General features: G+C 38.9%; 1 protein-coding gene across 3 annotated transcripts in view; it reads left to right on the top strand.

Annotated features, from left to right (window-relative positions):
• Nucleotides 1–27,590, top strand: part of FIRRM (FIGNL1 interacting regulator of recombination and mitosis) — a 35,303-nt gene that overhangs the window by 1,039 nt on the left and 6,674 nt on the right. The window contains exons 2-23 of one of the 3 annotated variants that reach the window (XM_067463888.1): nt 888–927; nt 1,387–1,475; nt 2,671–2,775; nt 4,010–4,150; nt 6,124–6,286; nt 7,105–7,189; nt 10,343–10,481; nt 12,023–12,103; nt 13,535–13,599; nt 14,185–14,333; nt 14,598–14,727; nt 17,676–17,856; nt 18,720–18,802; nt 19,730–19,781; nt 21,209–21,298; nt 22,009–22,194; nt 22,752–22,874; nt 24,864–24,959; nt 25,088–25,201; nt 25,930–26,034; nt 26,457–26,537; nt 27,244–27,363. In XM_067463888.1, the coding sequence (XP_067319989.1) occupies nt 888–927; nt 1,387–1,475; nt 2,671–2,775; nt 4,010–4,150; nt 6,124–6,286; nt 7,105–7,189; nt 10,343–10,481; nt 12,023–12,103; nt 13,535–13,599; nt 14,185–14,333; nt 14,598–14,727; nt 17,676–17,856; nt 18,720–18,802; nt 19,730–19,781; nt 21,209–21,298; nt 22,009–22,194; nt 22,752–22,874; nt 24,864–24,959; nt 25,088–25,201; nt 25,930–26,034; nt 26,457–26,537; nt 27,244–27,363 (2,418 nt within the window). Of the gene's footprint in view, nt 1–887; nt 928–1,386; nt 1,476–2,670; nt 2,776–4,009; nt 4,155–6,123; nt 6,287–7,104; nt 7,190–10,342; nt 10,482–12,022; nt 12,104–13,534; nt 13,600–14,184; nt 14,334–14,597; nt 14,728–17,675; nt 17,857–18,719; nt 18,803–19,729; nt 19,782–21,208; nt 21,299–22,008; nt 22,195–22,751; nt 22,875–24,863; nt 24,960–25,087; nt 25,202–25,929; nt 26,035–26,456; nt 26,538–27,243; nt 27,364–27,590 lie in introns of those variants that run through there. The other 2 variants (XM_067463889.1, XM_067463890.1) reach the window with 2 other exon arrangements.

The following is a 27,590-nucleotide window of genomic DNA, read 5'->3' as shown; positions in this document are numbered from 1 at the left end:
AGTGTATATATACACACACACATATGTATATTAGCGTATACACACATATGGTGCATCCTTTGTATCCTTTTTGAAAGAGGACAGTCGTAGAGAAACATGTTTATATAAACCCCACTTTTGTTTTCTCCAAAAAGGAAACTATATTATACATACATACATATATATATATATATACTGTTCCATTATCTGGGTGGAAGCCACTAGGGGGTGCTAGAGAGAGGATAGTCCATTTTAGAGGTGGAGGGTGGGTTGAAGAAGTAAAACTTATTTTCCTGTTTTCCAGTTATTCCCTCTACAAACGTCCCTGTAATGGAAACTACCCTTCTTTATAATACAAAAAGCAGGGAGAGGGAATAACCAGCAAAAACAGTGGAAATGGTTTTCCTCCTTCCATCCTCACCCTATAAAATGGACTATCCTCTCTCTCTCTAGCGCCACCATTGAAGAAACCCTTTATTCTGGACACTAATGAACTAGGCATCACCATATCTCTCATTTGAGTTGGTGTGGAGGGCTAAAAAAGGCTCTAAAGCCAGTCTTATTACTGGAATTGCACTACATTCAAGGAAATGTGAGCACTTGGTAAATAACAAAATATAGTTGCCAGCAATGCCTTCTAGAATGCAAAAATACATCCTTGCAGTTGAGTAGAAATTGATTGAAAACTCAGAAGTCTCATGAGGACAATAATCTTTTGCATGAGTATTGGTGTAAAAGTGATGCTGATTAAAGCACAGTGGTTCACAGTTTGAATACATTAATTCAAATAAATTTAGTAAATTATCTTCTGTAAAATTTACAGCAGAACTGGATTACTTTGAAACATTTGTGCCAATCTCTATTGGCAGCTGTAAGTATGTATTGTTTGTTTTCCTTAGTGCTTATACTCTCTTTATCAGGTGGTTGACAACTGGAGCCAGCGTATTGGTAAGTAATGGAAATGTCAAATTTAGTGTTTGGGACCAGAAATGTTCCATGTTTTGGATTTTTTTCAATATGGTATTTATACATATATATAATAAGGTACATTGGAAATTTGATTACATTTCAGATACAAGGTATATAAATGGTCTAAAGGTAAATTTATACACAATATTTTAATAATTTTGTACAGTGAACCATCAGAAAGCCAAGGTATCACTATAGTAACTACCAATCTGGACGGTTCTGGAGTATTTTAGACTTTGGAATCTGAGAAAAGCAATATCCAAGCTTTATATTTCTCAAACAGACCATTAAGCACATGTTAGTTTGATGAAAATACCAAATAATATTTACATATGTATTTGATCATTTATTTATGGTATTTTTTTCAGTAAGTTGTATTTGTATAGAAGCCTTGGATTTGTTAAAAATAATGGTTTTCCTAAATTCACTCATACACAGGTGTTTTAAGGATTTTGATGGAGAAATTTCTACCACAAATTCATCTTTCTGAATTGGAACAAACATTTTCCTCTAAAATATTGCCAAAGGTATGACACTGTCTTTTATGAACATTTGTGCAAATTGTGAGCTGCCGAATCTTCACTTTGGCATGTAGATTTGCATGATTCAGGTTTTTTTTTCTCGAAGGTTGTGATTTTCTTTTTAATATAGGATCAATTTTGATGTTTTATACTGTTTTTTATTGATGGCACTGAATTGTTGCCAACACTGTGAACCGCCCTGAGTCCCCTTTGGGGTTGAGAAGGGCAGAATACTAATACCGCAAATAAATAAATAAATAAATAAATTTTAATATGCATTTATTTTATATTTTATGGTATGTTATTTATTTTAAGCAGCACTTCCCTAGACCCACAGAAAGTAACCAACCTTAGAAAGGACTACTTAGTGTACTTAGTGTACTTATAGCACCAAGAAAACAGGAGAGAAAATTTCTTGGGATCTACTGGAAAATAATACAGTGATTTTGTAGCAGCTTTTGTAACATTACTTGTTTTCTTTTTGTAAAGCTGCAATCTGCATTCTGTTAACAACTTAGTTACCTGTAAAAATAAATTGGAGTTTTGTAAATCTTGGCAATTTTACCTATAAGGGTTATGTGTTTGCTCAGAAAGAAACATGACATTATTCTTAGATCTAGAAATGGTTTAATTATCGGGATTAAACAAAACGTCCATATTAGAATAGATACACTCAAACCTTCCAATTTTTGTGGTGACTATTTGTAGTCATTTTTCAGGGAATGGCTCAGTTATATCCATGTAGTGAATCTATTTTATTCTAAAACTATCTGATCACATTGTAGACCACTCAGTGTGTTAGGTAATATTGGAAGTTCTCAAGGAAAACATCTGTAGGATCAAGTAAACAATTATGTCTTAATGTGGAGGGTTTGTGTGGATTGATCCTTGACTCATTGGGAACTAGAATCTCAAAAGTTATCTGTGTGTTTTGACTGTATGTGTGTGAGAAAGTGGGGGAGATCTCCCCCCCCCCCTTTTTTCTTCTTCTGCTGCATGTGCAAGCTGGCAAATGTAACAGCAAAGATTACAAATCAATACTGATGTTACAACATTGTCTCCATTTTTATCCCAAATTCGTCTTGTATTAAGTGGTAGCAGGCACTTCAGAGATAATGCCCTGAAGTCTTGTTGCGTTTAATCTATAAAAGACTAATACTTTCTTGTGCTGTTTTAATTGTAATTTTCTATGTTCCAACAGACAGTAGAATTCTTTGATGGCTTGTTATATGAGGTATCCAGCCATGCCGAACAGTTAACAAGCCAGAATGAAGAATTACATGTGACAATGAGAAACCATATACAGGTAAATCCAGTGAAATTAGTTCTGCCAAATGAATTGTATTTTTCTCTCTCTTGACAAAAGAATGTTTTGGCAATATTTATATTAATGTAGATCTATAAAATTTAAATCCATTGGATAATTTGCAATTATTTACTGGTTTGGTTATATTGTATAATGTCGGCCTATTTCTAGGTAAAGGGGTCTTGTTTAAATGCTGAACAGCTCTCACAGTCAGGAAGTGAGCAGTACCTGAATATTAGGAAAAACTTCTTGACTGTGAGAGCTGTTCAGCAGTGGAACTCTCTGCCCCAGAATGTGGTGAAGGCTTTTAAACAGAGGCTGGATGGCCATCTGTTGGGGTTGCTTTGAATGCGATGTTGCTGCTTCTTGGCAGGGGGTTGGACTGGATGGCCCACAAGGTCTCTTCCAACTCTATAATTCTATGATTCTAAATGTTTGGTACATAAATGATTTGCAGGAAAGAAAATGGAAATTTGTCTCCTCTGATGTTTGGTTTAGGTCTCTACTCAATTAAACCTGGCATACACTTTTGTCTTAAGACAATTCTTGTCTGTTCTGACAGCACAGAGGGATAAGCATTACACACTGTGTGTTCTCTAGCAATAATTAGTTATTAACCTTGGAGCAGAAGAGAAAGAAGGATAAACAGTGACATGAAATTCACACTTGTTTACAGTGCTGCTGAACTAATTCACTGGGCTGTTGACAGCTACATGTTTTAGGTAGCATACATGATCATTTGCTTGAGTCACTTGACTGCAGACTACTAATCATTTGCTGAGTTAAGGGTGGTCAATTATTCATGCCTTTAACAACAATTTGGAACAACAGTAATTGCAGTTGCTTACAAGAAGCCAGTTTGGCCTCTTTAATACATTTCCTTGATTCTATCATGCCATCAATTGTAAGAGGCACAATAATTTCAGCACCACCAACAGTTTTATTGATATATATATATATATATCAGCTGCGATTCTAAGACATCCCATTTATATACTGAAGAAATATAGTATACAGTGGATGGCAGATTGTGGCCTTTGTATGAAGGCATTGCATTCAAGCTCATGTTCCAGGGAATGAAAAAACAGTGAAAATAGATCTGCATTTTATTTCTGTTTTTTCCCCTTGACATGAGACAGTAACTTAACAAACAGATATTTTCAGATTTGTCTTTGAGTTTTGTTTTTGTGTACCTCCACTGATACTTTTATTAATAACATGCTTTCCTATGCAGAATCTGGTACTTGTGGTGGAAGCATTAACAGGCTGTGTGCGACACATCTGTACTTTGCAGGAAACTTTGCCATTAGATTTTGTCCACAGCCTTCCCCTCTCTGTTCTTCATATAATCAAGAAGACATACATACACTGCAAGGTTGGTGAGTTTTATTGCTGAGCAGAGGTACAGTATTCATGGTATAACAGAAAGGAAACTGTTGTAGGCTTTTTAAAAAGGCGGGGGGACACAATAAAACATTGGATCTTAGTTTCCAAAAACCAGTATTGTAAATTGGATTGGAATCTGTACTATCATCTATTCTTCATGGTGTGTACAACTGATAATATATATGACTAATTCTGCACTTGCTACATGTTTGCAAACTTCTGGAGCTAGTTAGGGATTTTGACAGGGCATCTGCTCTCTCTCCTCTGCATCAGTTGATAATATTTTCCCCACCCAAACTACTCAGTTCCTTTTCATCTGCTTTACTAGTAATGTTGCAGGGAACAATCTCCATAGAGTTTAGACCTAGTTTGCCTTAGGTCCTGTTCTTTCTGTTGCTTTTGATGAATTTTGCTTTGTTGTTTTAAAAGATTTTTATGTATTTATTAATTTTTGTAAAGCATTTTTGAGTGATGTTGAGTGGTTTTGTTCACCTTTTCCCTTCTCCAATGTGCACATTTATGTGCTCCATGGGTCTTTTTAAAAAGTGCCTTCAGTATGTCGTTAAGGTCCTTAATCTGATGGCTTTTTTGTTGGTTTCATGTGGTTTCATTGATAGCTACGTATGTTAACTTCCAGGCTCATGCACCTCAGACCAATCGAAGCTGCATCTCTTGACTAAAACACTGTTGTGGAAAGCTGCCATAAAACCTCAAACCGACTTAATTTGGTTCCTTCTTCATGGTTTCTGTCATACACACAAATGAATCTGACCCGTGGCTGACCAGAGAGCACAGCTGTTTGGACAATTAACTCCCCTCCCCTCCAACTGAACATGCATTGGCGTTCCCACTCTGTATCTCAGTTCCTTTTTGTCCACCACAACATCAGCAGTGTGACATAACTTCCCCATATGTTAGTAAATTTTACAGTTTTCTTTTCTTAATTGTTACTCTCCTTTTTTATTTTCATTCTTATTAGACAATTGCTTGGGGAAATATTCACAGTTTTTTAGGAATGTAAACAGTGTAGTAGGAGAAGCTCACAGAGTAACAGGCACTCTCATTGGCTTATATGTTTGGGAGAATCACACATTGTTGAAATTTTTAACGTCTAAAGGGATTTGTTTCTCAGTAAGCCTGAAAAGCCACGTCTATTGACTTAGAGCAATGGTTCTCCCAGCCAGTTTTCCAGCTGTTAGGATTTCTGGGAATTGAAGGCCAAAAACATCTGGGGAGCCCATGTTGAGAACCCCTGACTTAGAGTCTCTGAAATGAAAATGATGATCCAGGTGGGGCCTCAGAATCTAGAACATTATGTTGGTTCCCAAGATATCCTCTATTTCTCCGCCAGTTCTGTTCAATGTTCTTCATCTTTTTGATATAGCCTTTGATTATGTCCTGCCCTGCTTTGTTTTAGTTTTGTTGCATGTGTGATGGATTTGGAATTGAGGACATTGAGTGGGAATGGACACAATAGGGAGATGGTGTGGTCCCATCTAAAAGTATTAGAAGTTTTCAAACATGTGGCTACACAACTGCAGAATTACACGTAAGTGTAACTTCACACTCAACCATTTAAAGAACAGAGTGGGTTGCTTGTTTGTATCAAAACTGAAGTGCTTCTTCAGCTTTGGATTTGATTCAGAGAAGTGTAAATGGATCATGAAATTCCAATAGAATGTAAATTTAATGGTGATAAAATCTTACCGGTATTGAGATGCTTACAGTAAGATTTGCACGGACAAGCCTCATTATTGGTTTGTTTGTACTAAAATCAGAATTTGAAAATGATTCTGGTTTAAGTCTCATGAGTTCATAATGTGTAGCAAAAGTACACAATAATAGTAATGGAGATTACGAATTAATGGAAACAAAGACTTATTAGTTCTTGAACTTTATCTCCTGTTGATCTGTCTAACATGTTTGTTTTTGTTTTATCTCTGGTTTTCTATTTTGCTGCAGAACAGCGAGTCATTGTACAGTGACTGTTTCTGCTTGTTTTCTGATTTGCTCCAGTCTCTTTTTAAAGAGGCCTATGCTTTGCAAAAGCAGATCATGGAACTGATTGAGATTGTCTCTGTGAACTCCTGTGCTGCTGATGAGAGTGTTGCAGTTATGGTATCAGGTGTGTATGCAAAATCTTTTTTTTGCAGAGGGAGTGTGCCACATCTGGGAACTCCCACCATACATCAGTTTTCCAGCAGTGAGAAGGAGTGCATCCTCAGATCACACTGATATATAAGAATGACTCAGACCTTTCTCCACAGCCCCCCAATGGGCACAACCCCAGTTAAGTTCAGTTTGTGTTCCAATCTGTTGTATTGTAAGTTGTCCTTCCTTTTTGTTTTGCTCCTCCCTATTTTTTAAAATCCCTTCCCTGGCCTTTTATTTTCTTTGTTTCTCCTACTCTTCTTGTTAAGGTGAGTTGCAAATTTTGATTGCAATCGGAATGGAGTCTCTGCAGCAGGATTGGCTCAGTCATCCCATGTGGATGAGGCTCCTCTGCCTAGTATTTTGTGCTCTGGTGAAGTCAAGCTAAAGACTGGTTTAGAGGCAAGTCTCAAGAGGAGCAACTAGGTGGAGAAAAATCCCTTCATGCTATCAGACTAGAGCTTCTCGGTCGCAAATGTCAGGCCAAGACACCCAAAATATCATAAACTACTTCCTTCTCCCATGGATACTCTTCCAAGAAATCCGTGGTTAATGCAGACACAGAAACACTGAGTTTCTTTTCTTACTATTATTCATTTCATGCTGAAAATCATTTGTTGTACAAAAGAGGTGTGTTCAAAATGAGCTTCAGTGGGTGTCAGAAATGTATGGTAATGCCTGGGGCTGCTCCACTGAATTTTCTCTGATTTCCTAGTACAGATTTCTACCCTATTCAAAAGCTGTTCACAGGGACTTTATTAAATGACTTTAATTATTTTTTTTCTCTTGCAGTGATTCACATTTTGTTGGAAGTCTGTTCTGCCGTTTCCAGCATAGATCGTGCTCTTCATGCAAATACATGGAAGTTCATTATCAGGTAGCTTGCACTTCTAATTATGATGTCATATATAAAGTTATATACCGTATATTCTGGGGTACAAGACGACTTTCTAAGCCTGGAAAATCATCTCAAAAGTGGGGAGTCGTCTTGTACCCCGGCATAATTTTTTTTGGATCATTTTTCCCTCGTCTCCCTCGCCCTTGGCATCCCCGCGTGGTGGAGCCTGAGGAGGAGGGAGGGCGGAGGGAGGGAGGGAGGGGGCGAGGAGGAGGAGCGGCAGGCTTCCCTACCAAGCTGGCAGCATGGTAGCCTACTGGGCTGTCGTCATCCTCGCCGGCATTGAGTTGGGTCTGCCTCCGCCCTGTAATCCCAGAAAAGGTGCTGCAGGAGCCAAAGCCGGAGGGGTGGGGGCGGGGACTCTGGCTACTCCGGCCCCACCCCCCGCAGAGGGTCCCGCCCCCGGTCCCGTCCGTCCGTCGTCCCCCCCCCCCCCGCTCCAGCTTCAACTCCTGCTGCTTTACCAGGCCGGCGGGGGTGTTTGCATGCTGTGCTGTCCCCTCCGCCATGGTCTGCTGCTAGCTCCACCTTTGGCCTCAAAGTTCAGAGCAACTGCCGAGGGAACCAAACCCAGAGCAGGGAAGGCAGTGGGAGAAGAGGACCTCGCCCCTCGCGGCCCCACCCACGCTCCGGTTTTGGTTCCCTCGGCAATTGCTCTGAACTTTGAGGCCAGAGGCAGAGCTAGCAGCAGACCAGTTGCGGAGGGGACAGCACAGCATAGCATGCAAACACCCCCGCCGGCCTGGTAAAGCAGCAGGAGTTGAAACCGGAGCGGCCGGGGGGGGGGGCCCTGCGGGGGCGGGGAGGAGCAGGCAGAGGCCCCGCCCTCTGGCTTTGGCTCCCTCCTGCAGCAGCTGCTCTGAGATGGAGGCCGGAGGCGGAGCTAACTCAATGCCTGCGAGGGTGAAGACAGCCCAGTAGGCTACCATGCTGCCAGATTGGTAGCAAAGGCTGCCGCTCCTCCTCTTCGCCCCCTCCCTCCCTGCGCCCTCCCTATGACTTCCTCTCACATATTTACACAGGGTCTCATCACGTCTCCTCTCAGCCTTCTCTTCTTCAAGCTAAACATACCCAGCTCTTTAAGCCACTCCTCATAGGGCTTGTTCTCCAGACCCTTGATCTGCTCTCTCCTCCCTATGACTTCCTCTCACATATTTATACATGGCTCTCATCATGTCTCCTCTCAGCTTTCTCTTCTTCAAGCTAAACATACTCAGCTCTTTAAGCCACTCCTCATAGGGCTTGTTCTCCAGACCCTTGATCTGCTCTCTCCTCCCTATGACTTCTTCTCGCATATTTATACATGGCTCTCATCATGTCTCCTCTCAGCCTTCTCTTCTTCAAGCTAAACATACCCAGCTCTTTAAGCCACTCCTCATAGGGCTTGTTCTCCAGACCCTTGATCTGCTCTCTCCTCCCTATGACTTCCTCTCACATATTTACACAGGGTCTCATCATGTCTCCTCTCAGCCTTCTCTTCTTCAAGCTAAACATACCCAGCTCTTTAAGCCACTCCTCATAGGGCTTGTTCTCCAGACCCTTGATCTGCTCTCTCCTCCCTATGACTTCCTCTCACATATTTACACAGGGTCTCATCATGTCTCCTCTCAGCCTTCTCTTCTTCAAGCTAAACATGCCCAGCTCTTTAAGCCACTCCTCATAGGGCTTGTTCTCCAGACCCTTGATCTGCTCTCTCCTCCCTGTGACTTCCTCTCACATATTTACACAGGGTCTCATCATGTCTCCTCTCAGCCTTCTCTTCTTCAGACTAAACATACCCAGCTCTTTAAGCCACTCCTCATAGGGCTTGTTCTCCAGACCCTTGATCATTTTAGTCACCCTCTTCCTCTGGACACATTCCAGCTTGTCAACATCTCCCTTCAGTTGTGGTGCCCAGAATTGGACACAATGTAATTCCAGGTTTGGTATAACCAAGGCAGAATAGAGCATGGGGAGCATGACTTCCCTGGATCTAGATGCTATGCTCCTATTGATGCAGGCCAAAATCCTATTGGTTTTTTGTTTTGTTTTGTTTGTTTTTTTGCCACCGCATGATATTGTTGGCTCCTGTTGTTGGTCTCCACAAGGACCCCAAGATCTTTTTCACACATACCGCTCTCAAGCCACGCGTCCCCCATCCTGTATCTTTGCATTTCATTTTTGACAGAAGTCAAACTGGAAAGCTCTTATTGACCCAGGGCCCTCCTTCCTCTTTTCTGATCTCTTTCCCCCTTCTAACAATTAAACATCACCTGGCTGTGTCCTTGAGAAAGTCTAAAACAATTCAAGCTGTCACAGTGATTTAAGGATGAAGACATGTCAAGATGTGACCCAGTAAACATGTGCCATGCCAAATGCTACATTTCTGAAGGATGGGGGTCCAACCTGCCCCTCTCTTCTGATAGGAGGTCCTGATTTATAAAGACTGCTTATAGATAAAAATTCTACAAATGCTTTGCCTTCACCTCAGTACTCATCGTACAAAGCCTGACTTCTATTTGCATGCAAGCTTCTATGCCAACATACATGTAATCTGAACCATTTAAAGCCTGCTTTCATACTTGCCAGCATGATGTAAACGACCCAGAGCGTAAATGAAATTCAAGGGAGGAAGAGCAACTATAATGTCCAATATAAAGTACAATGCCCCTCTCATAGGAACCTGTATGTCATAAGCATTTGAATTCAAATTACCATATTGAATTCAAATCTGATTTTTTAAAAATTTTATTTGGTGTGCATTGGAAGAGGAGTGGTCTTATACGGCGAGTATATCCCAAACTCTATATTTTAACTGGAAAAGTTGGGGGTCGTCTTATACGCCCAGTCGTCTTATATGCCGGAATATACGGTATATTATATAGCTGTCTCTTTTAATTCAGTTGCGGCCTTTTAATCTGACACAGCATTGCGCTGTTGACCAGAAGACTAAACTGCTTGTAATCCAAGTATTTCAATTAAACTGGATTATTGGTCAGAGGGCTAATTTAAATCATATTGTTTGAAGCACCCTGAGAGTCATTTAGTCCAACTGCTGCCATGCACAAATACACAAGTAACGTGTTTCTTAAAGATGACCATCAAAACTCTGTTTTAAGACCTTTCAGAATTGTCAAATATGTGTTCTTACAGGCAAAGTCTCAAGCACAAGTCACTGATAAAGAACGGCTTGAAACATTCTGATATCTTACGCAGCCTTTGCGAAGACATCCTGTTTTCTTTCCAGTCTTGTTTGCAGTTGGCTGAGCAGATGAAGTGTTCTGGAACCCAGGTGAATGGATTACTATCTTAAGTCAAACTTGACTTCCAAAAGCATTGTAATTAAAATTAGAGGGAAGGTGTTTGAAGCATTAACATATTTACATGTTAGATAGAGCCCAAGCTTCAGTCACGTGGTTAAGGTTTTTAGGCCTCACATAAACTATCTCAAGTGACTGGCTTGACTTTGGAGGAACTGGGGGTGGCCACTGCCAACACAGAGCTCTGGCATGGCTGGTCCATGAGGTCACAAAGAGTCAGAAACGACTGAACGAAAAAACAAACTATCTCTTGAGGTCGCTTTGTCTTTAGAAGCAGAAAGGGACCATTTGTGGTTCACTAGTATGCATGGCTAGGAGTAACTTATTACTTACACATCTCTCAGTTATACACTCAGATTTTGAGATGAGAGCTCCGTGTCTATTGAACATCCCCACACCTTGGCTTATTTCAAACCTGCAGTCCTATAGAAGTGATGTTTTATTCCACAAAATGTGATATTCCTTTTACAACCAGTAGACCAAGGTGCTACAGAGGACTGGTATGTGGGGCACACTTTCAGCCAACCGGTCAAGGCAAATGATCACCAATGACAATCAGGGAATTTTGAGGAAATAGCAACATAAGGAAAGTTATCAGTGAAATTAAAGATGTCTGATTGCTTTCTGTGAGCTGCGTTCTCATTCATATGTTTCTTATTCCCCAAGTGCATTGTTACACTATCCTAGGCCTCTCCACGGAGCACATTACCTTATGAATTTGACTATTGCCAAATACTGTTTGCTTGTTTTCCAAGGCAAGATGTAATGTGTTTCCCTCCGAAATGCTTCAAGGCAGATTTGCAGATGTTCTATATAATGCAGGACTTTGCCTATGCAATAACCAGGAAGTTGAATGTATGAAACATATCTTATTGTCCTACAATTTTTATAAGCAGACCCAACAACATATTAATCCATTACTGAGCAACTTATCTGGTAGACCAGTTCAATTCTATGTAAACTTTCCATTAGGAGACGATCTCCTCCACGTGACTTCGTTCCTTGCTAAATTGTGAGGTAGCCAGGATAAGAAACTTCTTTAGACTTAGGCTGAAACTCGCCTTTGTATTTATTTGCAGGCTCTTGTTTATATGCAAGACATCCTGCATTTTAATCAGTTTATTAATCTGTATACACTTTGTGTATCTTTGACTGTTGAGCTATTTGGGTCTTTGGATTGTAATAAAGCTTTTTCTTTTTTTTACACTGAAAGATGCCTGAGAAGACCAGCACCTCGATGACGTTAACAACATAGCAAAATAATAAAGTCTAGTTGTCTATTTCACATTTTCATAAATTTATGCAATTAAATGAGTATATTAACAACTATATTGTTTCCAATAATAATCATAATCAGTACATAGGCTAGGGAACAAAAGACACAGAAACGCTACCTTAGTTGACATGTGGATTGGCCTTTCTTTAAGGAGTGAGGTTGAGAAGTAATTTTAAAAGTACTATAGAAGTTTTCCCAAGGAAATACTCAAAGTGTGCTTTTTTTACATTTGTATAGGAAAGCACTGACTATAAATTGTTCCAGAGGATGAACAAACTGTGTAGATTTTTTGCCAATTCTCTGCTGCACTACACCAAGGTAAGAGCTAGCAACTGGCTTCTGCAGGAAGGGGATAAAACTTTACTTTGACTTACATATTTGCAATCTTTGTGCTGTAAGTATGTGGCATCACTTGAAACATTCAAAGAAGAAAAACAAATAATAGTATAGAATAATAGAGTTGGAAAGGACTTTGCTCAATGCAGGGTCTCCACTCAACTTGTGACCCTCGGGGTGTTTGGGCCTCCAACTCCCAGAAGCCCTAGACAGCTTGTTCAATGATCAGGAATTCTGGGAGCTGAAGCCCAAAATACCCAAAGGGCTGCTGGTTGAAGAGGCCTGAGCTACAGCAGGTAGCTGTCCAGCCTCCTTTTAAAGACATCCAGAGGACATCTCAAAATCTCTCTAGGGCTGGCCTGCAGTACCTGTGGGCCTCCAGGTGTTTTGGACTTCGGCTCCCACAATTCCTAACAGCTGGTAAGATGGCTGGGATTTATGGGAGTTGAAGTTCAAAAATACTTGTATGTCCAAAGTTTGAGAGACACTGCTTTAGGCAATTGTCTCTATCACTGAATTGTCAAGACATTTTTTCTAATGGTCTATCAAAAGCTCCCTTCTTATAACTTAAAACCAATAGACTTGGTCTGTCATGTGCTTCCACAACATACAATGTATGTAAAGGCATGTCTGTGTTTTGATGATTTGGCATTCAGTTACAGATGTGATCTGACTTTTAGTAGCTGTTTTGCACACTTCTGGCAATGAATGGATGAGAACTGTTGTTTGGTGATAGTTACCTGGATTAAAAAAAATGAACCTCTATGCATCAGATCTGTGTTTTATTCCACAATGGCATAGTCCAGCTTGGGATTTGTGATTGTTGTGGTGTAGTTCATGGTTTTGGAAGTACTTCTGTGAACTAGACCACCATTCATATTAATACACTAAGACATTGCTGTGAAACACCAGCACATTAATATATAGAGGATTAACAAACAAACAGAACACCTTCCTAAGCATATCAATGTTGTTAGATGTCTGACAATGTCTCAATAATTGTCAGGTGTTCTGTAAAATTAGCCTTGGTTTGACCTGTCTACCTGTTCATTAACTTACTCTATCAGTTTGTGGTACCAAGGCAAGAATTTTACTGTTTGCATTTATTTGTTACCATTTATAATTTTGAAAGTGAAAAAAATGAACATTTCGATTATAAAAATGTTTTTATATGAGTAAAGATAATTTTGGTAATGTATATAGAAAACCATGGCTAAAGAGTACTATAATACAATCATAGATGTTTCCTAAAGTTTTGAAGAGGTGCAAGGGGAAAAGTAATGTTTGCTATACATGGATTTTGTGTCTTGATTTGGAAAGATTCCATTCAAGACTTCAGTTTACACAAAACGAAGAGATGGGTTTGAAATAATTCCTTATAAATTCAAATATTTGACATGCTTGACTTTATAGGAGTTTACTTCTTTCCTGGTGGATTCCTGCTCTCTGCTTCATCAGACGTACCTTCAAATACACAGGTAAATAAACATACCTGATAATGAATTTGATTTCATTGCAGGATCATCACCCTGTCTGTGGCTGCATCCGTACTGTCAAATTGACACCATTTTACCTGCTATGGCGCTGTGCTAGGTAATCCTGGGATTTGAGGCAGAGAAGGCTAAAGACCTTGTAAAAACTACCAGCTCCCATGATGCCACAGCATTCAGCCATGGCACTTAATATGGTATCAAGCTGGATTGATTCTACAGTGAACATGCACACCAAGAAACAGCTGTGAGACCCTTGCTGAAGAAGTTATTATTGGACCAAGCTCAGATGGACAACTTCCAAGCAATCTTTACTTTCCTTTTCTTGAGCAAAGTGCTTTAGTTTGTGTTGACTAGATACTTACTGTGTGGATAAGTGTGCTTAATCTATCTCTTTCTAGGAGAGGTTGCAACTGGAATGCCAGCCTAGAGCTGGGAAATGTTTCTTGCCACTAATCCTGCTTTATGCTCAAGTGAGACTGTCATTTAACAGCATCGTGCTGTAATTATGAATTGATGCTTAGTGTTTACAATGCAAGTACTGATTAGATGCTGCATATTCTTTCCTAACAGCAAATTTCCACCAAGTCTTCACGCCCCTGCGATTTCCAAGGCTCATCAGGATGAAATGGCAAGGGGATTCCTTGTGACATTGGACTCTCTTCTCAGTCTGCTGGTTTCCTTTAAGCCTTTCATTGAAGTAGTATTAAGTAAAACTCCAGGTACACTTGAATGTGCTGATTGCCTGCCCTACATTGTCTTGTGTGTGGGAACTGAATATGTGGTCAGGATCCCATAATAGTCCTGGCCTTAATACCCTTTGGGGGAAAGATTTTTTTTAATAATAATAAATTTGACTTCTAGGATCTCTGAGCTGTTTACATGGCTATGGGCCCCTAGATTAATTTGCTCTGTCAGGACATGAGAGCACCATACAAATTAAAAACTTGTTTTTAAAATAAATTACTTTGAAAAAATCATTCCAGATCTCCCTTCTGAGCTGCACTTTCCACAGTGTCGACTTCTGCTTTCTGTAATGGACACATTGCCATCTCAGTCCCAGGATGTGAAAGCTATTTGGAACACAGGAAATCAGTATCCAGAAGAAATTCCCAGGTAATTCCATACTATCATAGGGTTCATTTGGTTTGGTATCCTCTGTATTGACAAGCTGGGTGCCTGTCTTGAATGTATTTTATTAAAAGGAGTGCTTCAGTTAGTTTAACAATCTTTTTCTCTGGGGAGAAGTCTGGGGCAAAGTAGGAGTTTTGCTTTCTCTTTATCCCCTGTTACCATTTCTCCATCTTCAATACTCAGTAACACTAATGTTTCTTTATTCTTCTAGCCTATAAATGAATATATTTTTTATTATTTTAACTTCTATCATGCATATGCTCATTCTGAGCTTTTAGCTTTTTGACTTTCCCCTTATAACTACTGGCCTTTACTATTATTCTTTGATGATTCTAATTTGATTTCTTCTGTATCTCACTTTTAAATTTCACCTCATCTGAAAGTTCTTTGTGTATTCACCTTGATTTCTTTAGATATCTCCCACTTACCTTCCTCATTGGAGTTGTTGCCAGCTGCATTTTCATTATCTCATATTTAAGAAACTCCTGTGCATCATGAACTTCGAGCTTAGGAACTAATTCAGTATTTCCCTGAGTTTACCAAAATCAGCTTTCTTGAAAGCTAGAAGGAGTGTTTTGACTATATTTAGCTTCACCTTTCCGTCATATAACAAATTCCGAGAGGACATGGTCATTCCCATCCAAGAATCCCTCTATTTCCATCAATTTGTTCAATAGGTTGGGATCAGATTCAAAATAACGGATCCCCTTGTTGCCTCCTCCACCTTTTGGACAATAACATTGCCTGCAAGGCTAGGGAGGAATATGGTGAACCTTTTAAAATTGGCAGAGTGTGATTTCCAATGAATAGCAGGGGGGTTGAAACCTTCTCTTACTGAGTCTATTTTTTAAAATATATATATATTTGGCTATGTGTTTTAGAAAGGCATCATCCATATCTTCAATTTGGCTAGGGACCCTATAGGAGTTGCCCACAATGAGGTCGCTTTCTTGATGGCGCCATCTACAAAGCCAGTTGTTCCCCTCTAGTACTCTCCTCTGTCTTTCTAGGCCACATTCTTCAACAGGAAGAAGTGATTAAGGTCTTTTAGCTTCCTTCCTAGAGACTCGTGGACCCTTATAATATCTTGAAGGCTTTTTTGTTGTTCATTCGTTCAGTCGTCTCCGACTCTTCATAACCTCATGGACCAGCCCACGCCAGAGCTCCCTGTCGGTCATCACCACCCCCAGCTCCTTCAAGGTCAATCCAATCACTTCAAGGATGCCATCCATCTATCTTGCCCTTGGTTGGCCCCTCTTCCCTTTTCCTTCTATTTTCCCCAGCATCATTGTCTTCTCTAAGCTTTCCTGTCTTCTCATGATGTGGCCAAAGTCCTTCATTTTGGCCTCTATTATTCTTCCCTCCAATGAGCAGTTGGGCTTTATTTCCTGGAGTATGGACTGGTTGGATCTTCTGGCGGTCCAAGGCACTCTCAGAACATTCCTCCAACACCACAGTTCAAAAGCATCAATCTTCCTTCGCTCAGCCTTCCCTATGGTCCAGCTCTCACATCCATAGGTGACTACGGGGAAGGCTATGTCTTACTACTGTATATCATTTGTCCCAATGCACAAGGTCATATGAAAGGAGTAAGAATCAGTGCTTGTTGAGTTTTGTTAACCTATTATATTTGCCTTCCTTTTTTAAAACTTTGAGTTCATCTTGTGTAGCAATATCTAAGACCATTTGATCATTCTCACAGAGATTCCTTGTTGTTGTTTTTCAGCCCACTGTTGAGTTTCCTGTGTTAATGGTCCTCCAATTCCCTCTGTATAAGAAAAACCTTAATCCCAATGCCCTTGTGTCCCTCCCCAGAGTTTTATATTCCCTTGCAATATGTTGAAAGTTGTACCTTCTGGTTTCCTTTGTTCAACATGAAGTGATAATGGATGGTGGGCTTAATGAACCTTGTCAGCCTCTCTGTTACATCATGAATCTTTGCCTCGGGAGACAGCATACCTCACAAAACATCTTATTGGTTGTGTTTGGGCTTCCAATTCGCAGAAGTCCTAACGACCTTGTTTATTTATCAGGACTTCTGTGAGTTGAAGACCCAAGCTGCTGGAGGGCCGCAGCTTGAGGATGCCTGGGTTAACCCTTTGCAAACTGGCAGCATGGTTCCAAACTGGCAGCATGGTTCTTAATATTTTTGCCAAAACCTAAAATCATATGCTGCCTAGAAGATATTTTGAAACTTGAGATATCAGCATTATAATCTACTGATTATCACTTTTGTACTATACAGAAAAATCTCCTGGGTATTTTTAAGAGTATAGTCCTTCTTATAGTCTTCATTATAACAAACTATTTCATAGACAGACACCATAAAATCCCAAAGTAATGCTTGTCCAAAAATGGACAGTGCATGCTAATTTTGAGAATGGTCACTATCAAAACAGGATCAACACTCGACTTTTTTCTTGTTATGTTGTGTTTTGTTCAGTATAAAAGTTGTGCTTAGCACAAAAGCTTTAAAATGTCATATTATTACCTAATTTTCTTCTTTTTCTATAACACAAATAACACTATACAACAAAATTTGAAAAATAATATGTTCCTGGTTTGAAAATGTCATTTCCTGTTTAATTGTGCAGTACATACTTTGAAAGTAATTTGTGGCTGCCACAAATTATGTTGAATTGGTCGAGACTCTGAAATACTCATTCAAAAATTATAGCAAAATGGGCTACAGGATGTCCCACAAAAACAAAGTTTTTGCAATTTAATAAACTTTTTCATTGTTTTTATGATAGAACCAATTATGAAATGACATTTTTAACCCAGGAACAAAAATAGTGTTACATATTTTTTTTAAATTTTACATTATTATGGTTGCTAACCATTTATGTTGAAATGCACGATGAATGCTTGCAATGACCTTGTCATCTGGTAGTAAAGAAGTAACGCTGCTCTTTTCCTTTTCTTTGAAGAATGACCTTGCTATCAGCCCTCTTTCATAGTCTTCAGCAGTGCTCTGGCGAGCTTTCCCTTCCTGTTCTTGCTCCAGGAATGATGGGAACAGGGCAACACAAAAGCACCTTTTACCACTATGTCTGCATCCACCTGTGTACCTTTATCACAACACTCACTGCATCACATTTTCATCTACTGGTAAGGAAAGGTCTTGCTTATTGTAATCTGCCAATGTAGTCTGAACTTTGAAATCAAGATTCACAATAGATAGTTAGGCCATTCCTCAGAGATATGTTTGGAGATACTACATTTATCAAAAATCACTAGGGAAAAAAAGCCACACTGATCACTGTATGGTTTGGAGTGTTGTTGTTATGCCCAGATCTTGATAGATCTACTCTATTCTGTTTGGTGAATGTTTCTGGGTTTTTTTCCCTAAGGACAATGGTATCAATTTTTAAGATCCTTCTTTTGTTCCATAACTATCAATAATGTTAGTGACTTTTGAGGAGATAACATATTTATTAGATAGATAAATAAAGATAACGGGAATAAGAGGATGGAAATTGGAAGTGAGTGGTGATTGGTGGAACATCTGAGACAGTTTTTAAAAGTCAGATATATTGGAGGGAATTAGAGTAATCTCTTAGACCACATCTACACTGACTAATGCAGTTCAAAGACAGCTCTAAACTTCAGCAGCCAGACAACAGTCACAAAAGCACAGAAAAGAAAGTCCTTAATGTGCATCAGTGCTTTGTGCAATCACCATCTAGACCTCAGACTGGTTCCACGGTTTCCTGTATAAATGTTTAGAAATGATTTAGGTTTAGAAATGCTTGGGGTCAAAGATAAGCATTAGTTAGCATTAGTTAGAGACTGGGTTAGTTTGGATATGAGAGAGTGGGAGATAAGATTTAGATGTAGTAATTAATTCTGTCTATCTGCTTCTCATTGAGTACTGTAGAAATGAGCAGTTTGAGGTTGAATTCCAACAAAATGGCCTTAAAAACAAATTCTAGACAAAATTGTGCTCATGTATGTTTTCTTTTTCTCATTAGGAATGCTCCTTGTTAGAGACCATACTTGGTTCTCATACGATCATTGCTCTCCTGGCAATGGATGCTTGGTGTTTCCTTGCTAGGTAAGATTAAGATGTATTGAAGGAGAACAGCGTAATAAATGACTGAATTGCTAAGTTTTCTCTCCTTTTGAAAGGCAAGAATCTCATTTATAAATAATAATAACACTTTATTTATATTCCACCTTTCTCCCAGAGGGGACTCAGAGCATATTACAGCATATAAACAGACACAGGCAAACATTCAATGCGTTGTTACAGTGAAATACAAAGATATAGACAAAGGGAAAGGCTGCTCCTTTTTTATTTTTGGCTTTGGAGGCGGTGCTCATACCTGGCTCTGGGGGAGGTGCTCTTCTCTATTTCCAAGCCGAAAAGCCTGTGTTGTCCATAGCCACCTCCTTGTCGTGTGGGCAGCATGACTGCATGGAGCATCTTTTTGGTTTTTTTTCCCTGCTGAAGCAGTACGTATTAATCTACTCACATTTGCATGTTTTCGAGCTGCTAGGTTGGCAGGAGCTAGGGCTAACAGTGAGCTCAACCCATTCCACAGATTTGAACTACCAACTTTCAGGTCAGCAGTTCAGCAGCACAAGGGTTTAACCCAGGCATCCTTAAACTACGGTCCTCCAGCTGTTTGGGCTTCCAATTCGCAGAAGTCCTAACGAGCTTGTTTATTTATCAGGACTTCTGGGAGTTGAAGACCCAAACTGCTGGAAGGCCGCAGCTTGAGGATGCCTGGGTTAACCCTTTGCACCACCTGTGGAAGAAACTAGTCTTCATGAAGGATAAAATGGCATGAGTGCACTATTCAAGTTTTTTTCTATGGTAAAGAGGCAGCAGATTATCAGATACCAATGAACTTCTCAGTCATGAAACAGAACTTGAACCCAAAAATCAACAAAGACTAACAGAGCAAGAGGAGATCTGATGTCATATGTGCTAATCATTGATTTACTTGCTGATTGTAATCTCATTCTCATCTTCCAGGTTTGAAACAGCTGATCTGTGTGCTCATCATACATTTATAATAGCACATTTGGTAAGTCAAATGCATTTTTAATTTATAAGCAACCAGAATGGATAATGTAACTAGAAAACCATGGGATCTTAGTATTGGTAAAGGCTCCGTAGACCATCTAGTCCAGCCCTCAGATCAATGCAGGAACTCCAGCTAGAGCATCCTAGTTGGCAGTTTTCCAGCCTCTTTTTGAGGATTTCCAGAGAAAAAGTCCCCCACTATCTGGAGTTGAAAGAGACCACAAAGACCATCCAGTCCAACCCCCTTTCATTGAGGGAAAGCACAAAGCACCCTGACATGGTCATCCAGCCTATGTTTAAAAGCCTCCAGAGAAGGAAACTCCACCATGCTCCAATGCAGCACATTCCACTTTTGATCAGCTCTTACCACCAGGAAGTTCTTGCTAATATTTAGGTGGAATCTTTTTCTTGTAATTTATCTGAGTAATTACTTATGTTACAAGTCTGTTAATGAAAGTATCATGGGAAACATTATGAAATGTTTTGCTGAAATCCAAATAAACTACATCTGCTTCATTCCCACCATCTACTAAACGTAATGACCCAATTAAAAGTGTATATAAGATTACTTTGTCATGATTTTTCCTTGACAAATATTTGCTAGTTCCTACAAATCATTTCATTGTCATTCAGACACTTGTGAACATGCTCCATTATCTATTCCAGTATTTTTCCAAGTACTGAAGTCATATTTCAGCTGTCAAAAGGTTCCATGATTGTTTATTGCCTTTTTGGGACATAAGAAGTGTTCCTTGTTGTCAAAATGGATGATGTATTATTTTGCTTGAATATTAAATTTGCTAGTTGCCAAGAGCTCTAGTTTTCCCCAAAGGGATGGGGGGTTCTAGGTGAGATAGTGGAGGGAATGGGTTATATGTCACAGCCTGGGTCAAATTCTGAAGTACAGCTTTTGGAGACTCCGTTTTTTGGGCTTTGCATAATTTTGATAAGGAGCATTCTTTTTGTCTGATTGTTACTAACTGGTTCTTTTCCGTTCATGTGTAGCTTGTGATCTAGCTCATATTTTTGAGTCACCAGGTCATTTTTAGACATCTCTACTCTGGAGCCTGATGGATTTCTGTTTTCTAGTTTTGGAAGGTAGTTAATTCATAAAGTACAGGCTATTCATGCTAGAGTTAGAGTTTGGCTAGAGAAATTTCAGGTCCTTGATTGTAGGTATAGAGGTGAACTACAGTTTCGAGAAAGAAATGTTGATAGGACTTTCTGTCTAAATCTGGATCCAAAACATATTTACTTGAGTGTATAGATAAAAGTTAAACTTCATTCATATGAAGAAGTGAATTGTAATCCACAAAGTTTGTTAGAGGTATTACATGACTTTCTTATTTTGCCAAATATTTTGTTTTTGAACCTTATTTAAATATTTCTGTATTTGACCATTAAAAATGTATTTGTTTCCTGATTCAGATAAAAGTCTGTCCTGCTGAGAGTTACCAAGCCACTCTGCTGGGGGTCTTGCTACGTCGTTTGCTCTTTTTGATGACTGCTGAACACCAGGCAAGTACTGTCTTGACCTGTCCCAGTCTGTCTTGACCTGTCCCAATCTATAAATATTTGTACTGCATTCTTCAGTCAACTTAATCAAATAAAGTTTTGTCTAATTAATTGACAAAGAACAATTCTGTATTATTATGGCCTGCTTGAATGTGTTAGGCCGAGTGACAAAAGCATCAATATTTTTTATTGCAGGTAGTATAGCTTTGGTTTGTTGTCATAATGGGACAAGAAAAATATTTTCATTTTATTTTAATTAATATGCATAACCGTACTGATAGGAGCTACATACCTGTAAGTTTTATAAATATTCATTCAAAATTTCATTCAGGGAGGCATTTAACACATTTTAATGCCAGAAATGGCAGAGGAGGAGCGTGTCCGGTCTTTCTGGGGTGCTTTTGGTCTTTAGCTTCCTTTCCTCTCTGGATTGCCTATTTTAACTCTGAGAAAAGAAAATTTGGCTTGCTATACATTTCTTGTCTTTTGAGTAAGAATTGTCCTTTGCAATAACTTTCTTGCTTAGGTCCAGATAGAGTAGTTGGAATATAAAGCCTTTATATTACATTTAATTAATATTAAATATCATTTACAGTAAAATAAGAGTGTTTATTATTAAGTTTTTATTCATAAAGTATAATGTTCTTACCATATTTTTAAAAGCTATTCAATTTTTTTCTGTTCTTTCTGATTCTTTCTTCCTCTCTTCACAGGTGAAGTTTGCTGATAAATTTCCTCCTAAAGATACAGAGAACCTGCAGCTATGGCAGCATCTTTCTCTCCAAGCGCTTACGCCTCTGCTCAGGCCACAGGTTGCTCGTGAGATTTTTGTAGTGGGATTTACGCAATGTCAGGAGTGGCTGAACAGTGGAAGATCTTTAGATGAATTTCCGCAAGTGGTGAGTAAAAGTGACGAGGCTTCAATTAACAGATTTCTGATAGTTAATTAAACATTCTGTTGAGGCTGCTCTTCTATTAAGTTGCAGTATAGAAAAATAGAATTTTACTGCAGATAACCAGAAAAACAGGTATTTGGGGGTTAAAATACAATACAAAACTTAATTACGGTTTTATTCATAGAATCCCACATGTTTTTCTCTGGCGGGTAATTCTTCTGTAATATACAGAATTTTAAAACACAGGGAGAATACTGTAAAGTATTATTTGCTCATTTTCTCAATGGGAAAAAAACTACCATCGTTTTGGTATTTGCATGTAAGAATGAAATAATATAGAATTCACATCCTAGTAATCAAAAAATACAATCAGAGTAATATTTACTTGATTTGCTTTCATTATTTGTAGCATGTAAAATACTTTAAAAAAAATCTTACCACTGTGGACCAAACTATCTCATTTTTTTCTGCTAAGACCCCTTATTCTGCTTTCTATTATGCAGTAGAAGTTCATCTCATGAGGTTTCCTAACTTTTCACAATTATTCCATTCTCCATCAGAACATTGCTTTCTCTGCTTTGCTGTCTGTTTGCCAGACTTCTGGAGAAATGCTGGAGCCGGATCAACGTATAGCTCTGATTGGGACCCTTGGCCAGTTTTTGGCAGTTCTACATCCCACAGAGGTGAGAACAATCCTGCATTATGTTGTTATAGTTTTCACATAAGAAATATGATATATCAGAAAAAATGAGTGAACAATACCTGTTCTGGTGAGGAGAGGGTATACAAAAATAATTTCATCAGTTTATTGGCTTAGAGTAGGTGTGGAGGACATAGTAGACTTTACCGAAGCTTTTGCAATAGCCTCACTATATCTGCATGCGTGACAGTATTCCTTGCTGGCTTTGGTGATAGTAAAAATAAGATATATCATATTTCTTATGTGCCAAAAGTGGAAAGAGATCCCTAGTTTCTGGTTTTGATCATAACCAGGTAGGCTTCACGCAGGAAGGTCTTTCCCAATCTAATTCTATACAGTACTGAATTTCCACATTATTTTATTATGATATTAATTGCAGCTAACTGTACTGTAATTTATTATACAGACAGTCCTTGAGTTACAAGTACCCTACTTGCATATGACTCCTAGTTATAAATGGGGGTGTGGTGGGGAGTGAGACAACAGGAAGAGAGAGGAAATCTACCCCTTGGAAGGAAAATTCACTTCTGAAAGAGTTAACCTGGGAAAAAGCTGTCTCCACTGAAGCTTTATTGCCAATTTTTATTTCCACGACAACTCACATTTTTAAAAATACAAATATCACAGGGACAGAAAAGGAGGTGAAATCTTCTAGCTAGGGGCACAAACAGCAAAACAAACAAACATTACAGGGTGTTAATCCTTCCCTATGCTGTCCAAAATTATTGAAGTTACACTTTGAAAGTGTACCTGTTCGGACTTGCATACAAGTAAAACTTGAGAACAAACCTACAGAACCTATCTTGTTTGTAACCCAGGCCCTTGCTGTATTAATTTTGAATTAGTTCTTCATTCATGTTGCAATAATCTTGAATCTTGGTTCTTCTTTTTTCTGGTATTAACTGCCCATCCTAGTGTGGAGTAATTTGAAGATATAGTGAACATGTCTTCCATTCTTTCATCCAAGTAATTTATGAACAATACTGAATAAGTGATGCTCACTGGTCATTTGTTTACTGGTCAGCACTCTGGCTTCAGTCAACCAGTAACCTAACAATAGCCAACATTTTATCAGCTTGTCTAGAAGATTATTGGAAGCTATACTGAAATCAATGTAGGCCGCGTCCATGACATTCCTCTTATTTACTGAGGCTGTAACTGTGTTTTTAAAATAGGTAAGAGTAGTTTGCCATGTTTTGTTTATGACAAATTAGTGCCAACTGTTGGAAACTACAAATGTGGAGGTGGGTCCCCAGTAATACCTAACTCATCCCTAAAAGAGCCCATGCATGTCTACATCCAAACACTGGACATATATGTGTGCATTCACATTTGTCCCATTTCAACATGTTATCATTAAACAGCTACAGAAAAGCAATCTGTTCTTTTTCCCCTTTAACAAAAATCCCTGTAAAGGAACTGAGTCAGAAGGCAGTAGCCTGCGGCAATTTACATTTAGCCTGACCTGAATTCACATTTCCAGACATATTCTGCAGGTTTTAAAATAGGAGAAGGTTTTAAAAAATAAAAAATAAAATAAAAAAATTGATCTTTGATAAATGAAACCAATTTATTTCCATGATCTGCATTCCATAGTGCCACTTCAGAGACTGAATATCTCCCTGCTATAGTTGTAGCAATAACAACAACAACATCAAAAACTTTGTTTTTGTACCCTGCCTCCATCTCCCCGAAGGGACTCGGGGTGGTTTACATGGAGCCAAGCGCAATCAACATAGTTAAAATGTAGCACATTAAAATGCATAACAACAGTATAAAACAAAATAAAACAACAACATTATAACAATATATAAAAACAGGCATCAAACCAACAACCAATAATAAAATTCAATTGCTAGACCTTGGTAGTATTAAATACACATTTTCCTGTTCCTAGAATTTTTAACTCTTTGGTTTAACTGGAACTGGGGTTCTTTGAGGGCCATAAGATGTTATTTTTTATCTAATGAAGGTATCAAGTCTGCCTTATCTACAGCACACCTGTTGCTTGGTATTTCAACTTCTGCAGCTCTTCATCCAGATGTTAGAGCCCCAGTTACTGATCCAGGTGAGTAAAGGGACACCACGTTCAACAGTAATGACATCAAAGGGGAATTCACGCTGGGGCAGGAGAGGCGGGGCAGCATGGCGCCTGACCTTTTAATGGGCAGTCTCAAATACTCCTTTTTCTTGTAGATATTTGCACTGCAAACATCCCTCATCCAGCAAAATCCCTCAGATCATATTCTCATTGCAATCTTAGATTTTCTCTCTTCAATGGGGAAAGCCTTTATTGTACCAGACTTCCAGGTAATTACACTGGGCCATTGTTCATTTATTTTTATTATCCTTCTGGGGGTGTTATTTATGAGTGAAAAGAATAATAAGATCAAAAAATGTTCTTCAATAAGAATTCAAAATACATAATAAGTATAGATGGAAGTAATATCAATTCCTAGAGACAATACTGCTTTACTTTCAAATTATACTGGGCTTTGGAGTGAGTATCACTAAGTTAATTTTCAGGTAAGAGTTCAGCTGCAGGATACTATGTCTTCCTCTGTGCCCTGTCAGCTGCCGAATCATTGGAGTGACCTGTACGTTGTTGTTGTTTCTTACCATGAGGAAGAGAGGGGGAACTCAATTCAGGCAATGAAAAAGGAGCTGGGCTCAGTTCAGGATGGCAACAAAGGAAGCAAACAAAGGTGTGCTTCCAGATAGAATGCACCCTTCTTTTTACTTCTTCTGCAAGTACAGAGCAGCCACATCATTGTCTGAATTGTCTCCCTTCCTCACTGATAAGCCCTTTCCAGATCAGTGTAAATGCATACATATTATTTACAGTGGGTTTGATATATTGCCAGCATATTTCTGAAAGTAGAAATACTAATTCAGAAAGTGGTTTTTTTTTTAAAAAAAAAAAGTCATCCTGTAGATCTTATTTGTCTGTTTAATTATTTTAATTGTGATTCCTGGGGGGGGGGTTGTTATAGATTTAAAACCTCCAGCAATAACTTTGGTGTTGTAACTCTTGTTAGGGACAGGTTCTGCCTCAACTATGTTGTTTGTTTGCTACATTGCTGGCCTACAACAACTGGATGATTCAACAGCATGCCATAGAGGTATTCACTCAGTTTGCAGAGGTAAGAGGAATTTCTTTTGCCCTCATAAACATCAGTTTTAGGTTGGAAAGACACCCAGTCCAGACAGAATGAAGCAGCTTTCAGCCTGCAAATAACTCATTTGGATTTTCATTTTAGTTGTAATTTTTTGCTGTTTTCACCCTTCCTTGGGTGAAGTAAGAGATATTACTTTAGAATTTTAAAATAGTAACATTAAAATAAATGCCTTGCTAAAAAATGAATACTCTAGAAGACAGATGAGATTTCGGAACCTATATTCATCATTAAATTCTGGGCACACTTGTTTTAAATTCCACTAGTGCAAAACATTTCCAATAGTTTAGTAGAAATTTCTTGATTCAGCTTAATCATGATTCAATTAAAGTAACTGAGCCGCCAAGTGAAATTGTTTATAGCCCTGACTTCATTTATTTTGTATGTAGGAAACAAGCCATGAGGATATTCTTCCCCAGTGTCTTAAGTCCGAAGAAATCAAAAGCAAAGTTGTTACTTTCCTCTCAAAGGTAGTTTTTCAAGAATATTTATGCTGGTTGTTGTCAGTTTGTTGTTTTGAAATTACTTTTTCCTAAAGCATCTGTATTTTTGTTTCCTGTATTGTTTCGCACTGTAGCTAGCATCCTGTTAGAGCACTGTGGAAGTTGGCATTACTTTTCTGCCTAGCAGCATCCATCTGATCAAGTGACAAACCAGATTTTTGTTCTTTCTGCATTTGTACAGTCATCCAGTTATCCAAGATTATTTCTGTATAATTTCTGTGGAATTACACACATTTATTTGGTATATTTATATCACACCTTGACAAGAAATCTCCATGGCATTTATTAACCTTTGAAAACTAGTGTGATAGTTGGCACCTTCACAGAATTAGATCTAGGGCCCTTCCACACAGCCATATAGCCCAGAATATCAAGGCAGAAAATCCCACAATATCTGCTCTGAACTGGCTTATCTGGGTCCACACTGCCATATATTCCAGTTTAAAGCAGATAATGTGGGATATTATTCAGCTGTGTGGAAGGGGCCCAGAATCCTGTAGCGGTTTCATTTGGGAGCTGGTACCCACCAAATTGTGAAGTTCTGAGTATGCACACATAACTAGTGTCAACTGAGATAAGACAATAATTTAAAGCTCATTGCTCTTCTAAACTCCACTGTAGCAGCAACAGCTTATAATTTAACAATACATTTCTCCTGTGGCTTTCCTTTCAGACCCATGATATTGAGGAATCAGCAGAAGCACAAGCAGAACGGATGAAAAAGGAAAATGCTCTTCTCAGCTCCCACTTAGGGGAGGCCACAGAAGAGAACCAAAGCGACCTGATTTTAGAGGTATGTGATCTTGAGTGAGAGAGCATTAATACAGGAAGCCTTTATGGGTGCCCACTGTCATGTAGATTTTCGAGTTCAAGCAATACTAAGGGTGTGGGGATAAACTTGTACCAGCAAACTTCAGGCTAATTTGTGCCAAACATTTTTTGGTAATAGCTGTTGTCAACAGCCACTTACATTATTACACCAACTCTTTCAGTCAGTACATCTCTTCTGCTTAGTAGTAT

Source organism: Anolis sagrei, chromosome 2 (assembly GCF_037176765.1).
Source record: "Anolis sagrei isolate rAnoSag1 chromosome 2, rAnoSag1.mat, whole genome shotgun sequence".
NCBI lineage: Eukaryota > Metazoa > Chordata > Lepidosauria > Squamata > Dactyloidae > Anolis > Anolis sagrei.
The sequence above is the reverse complement of the archived record's forward strand: the minus strand, read 5'-3'. Positions and strand labels throughout refer to the sequence as shown.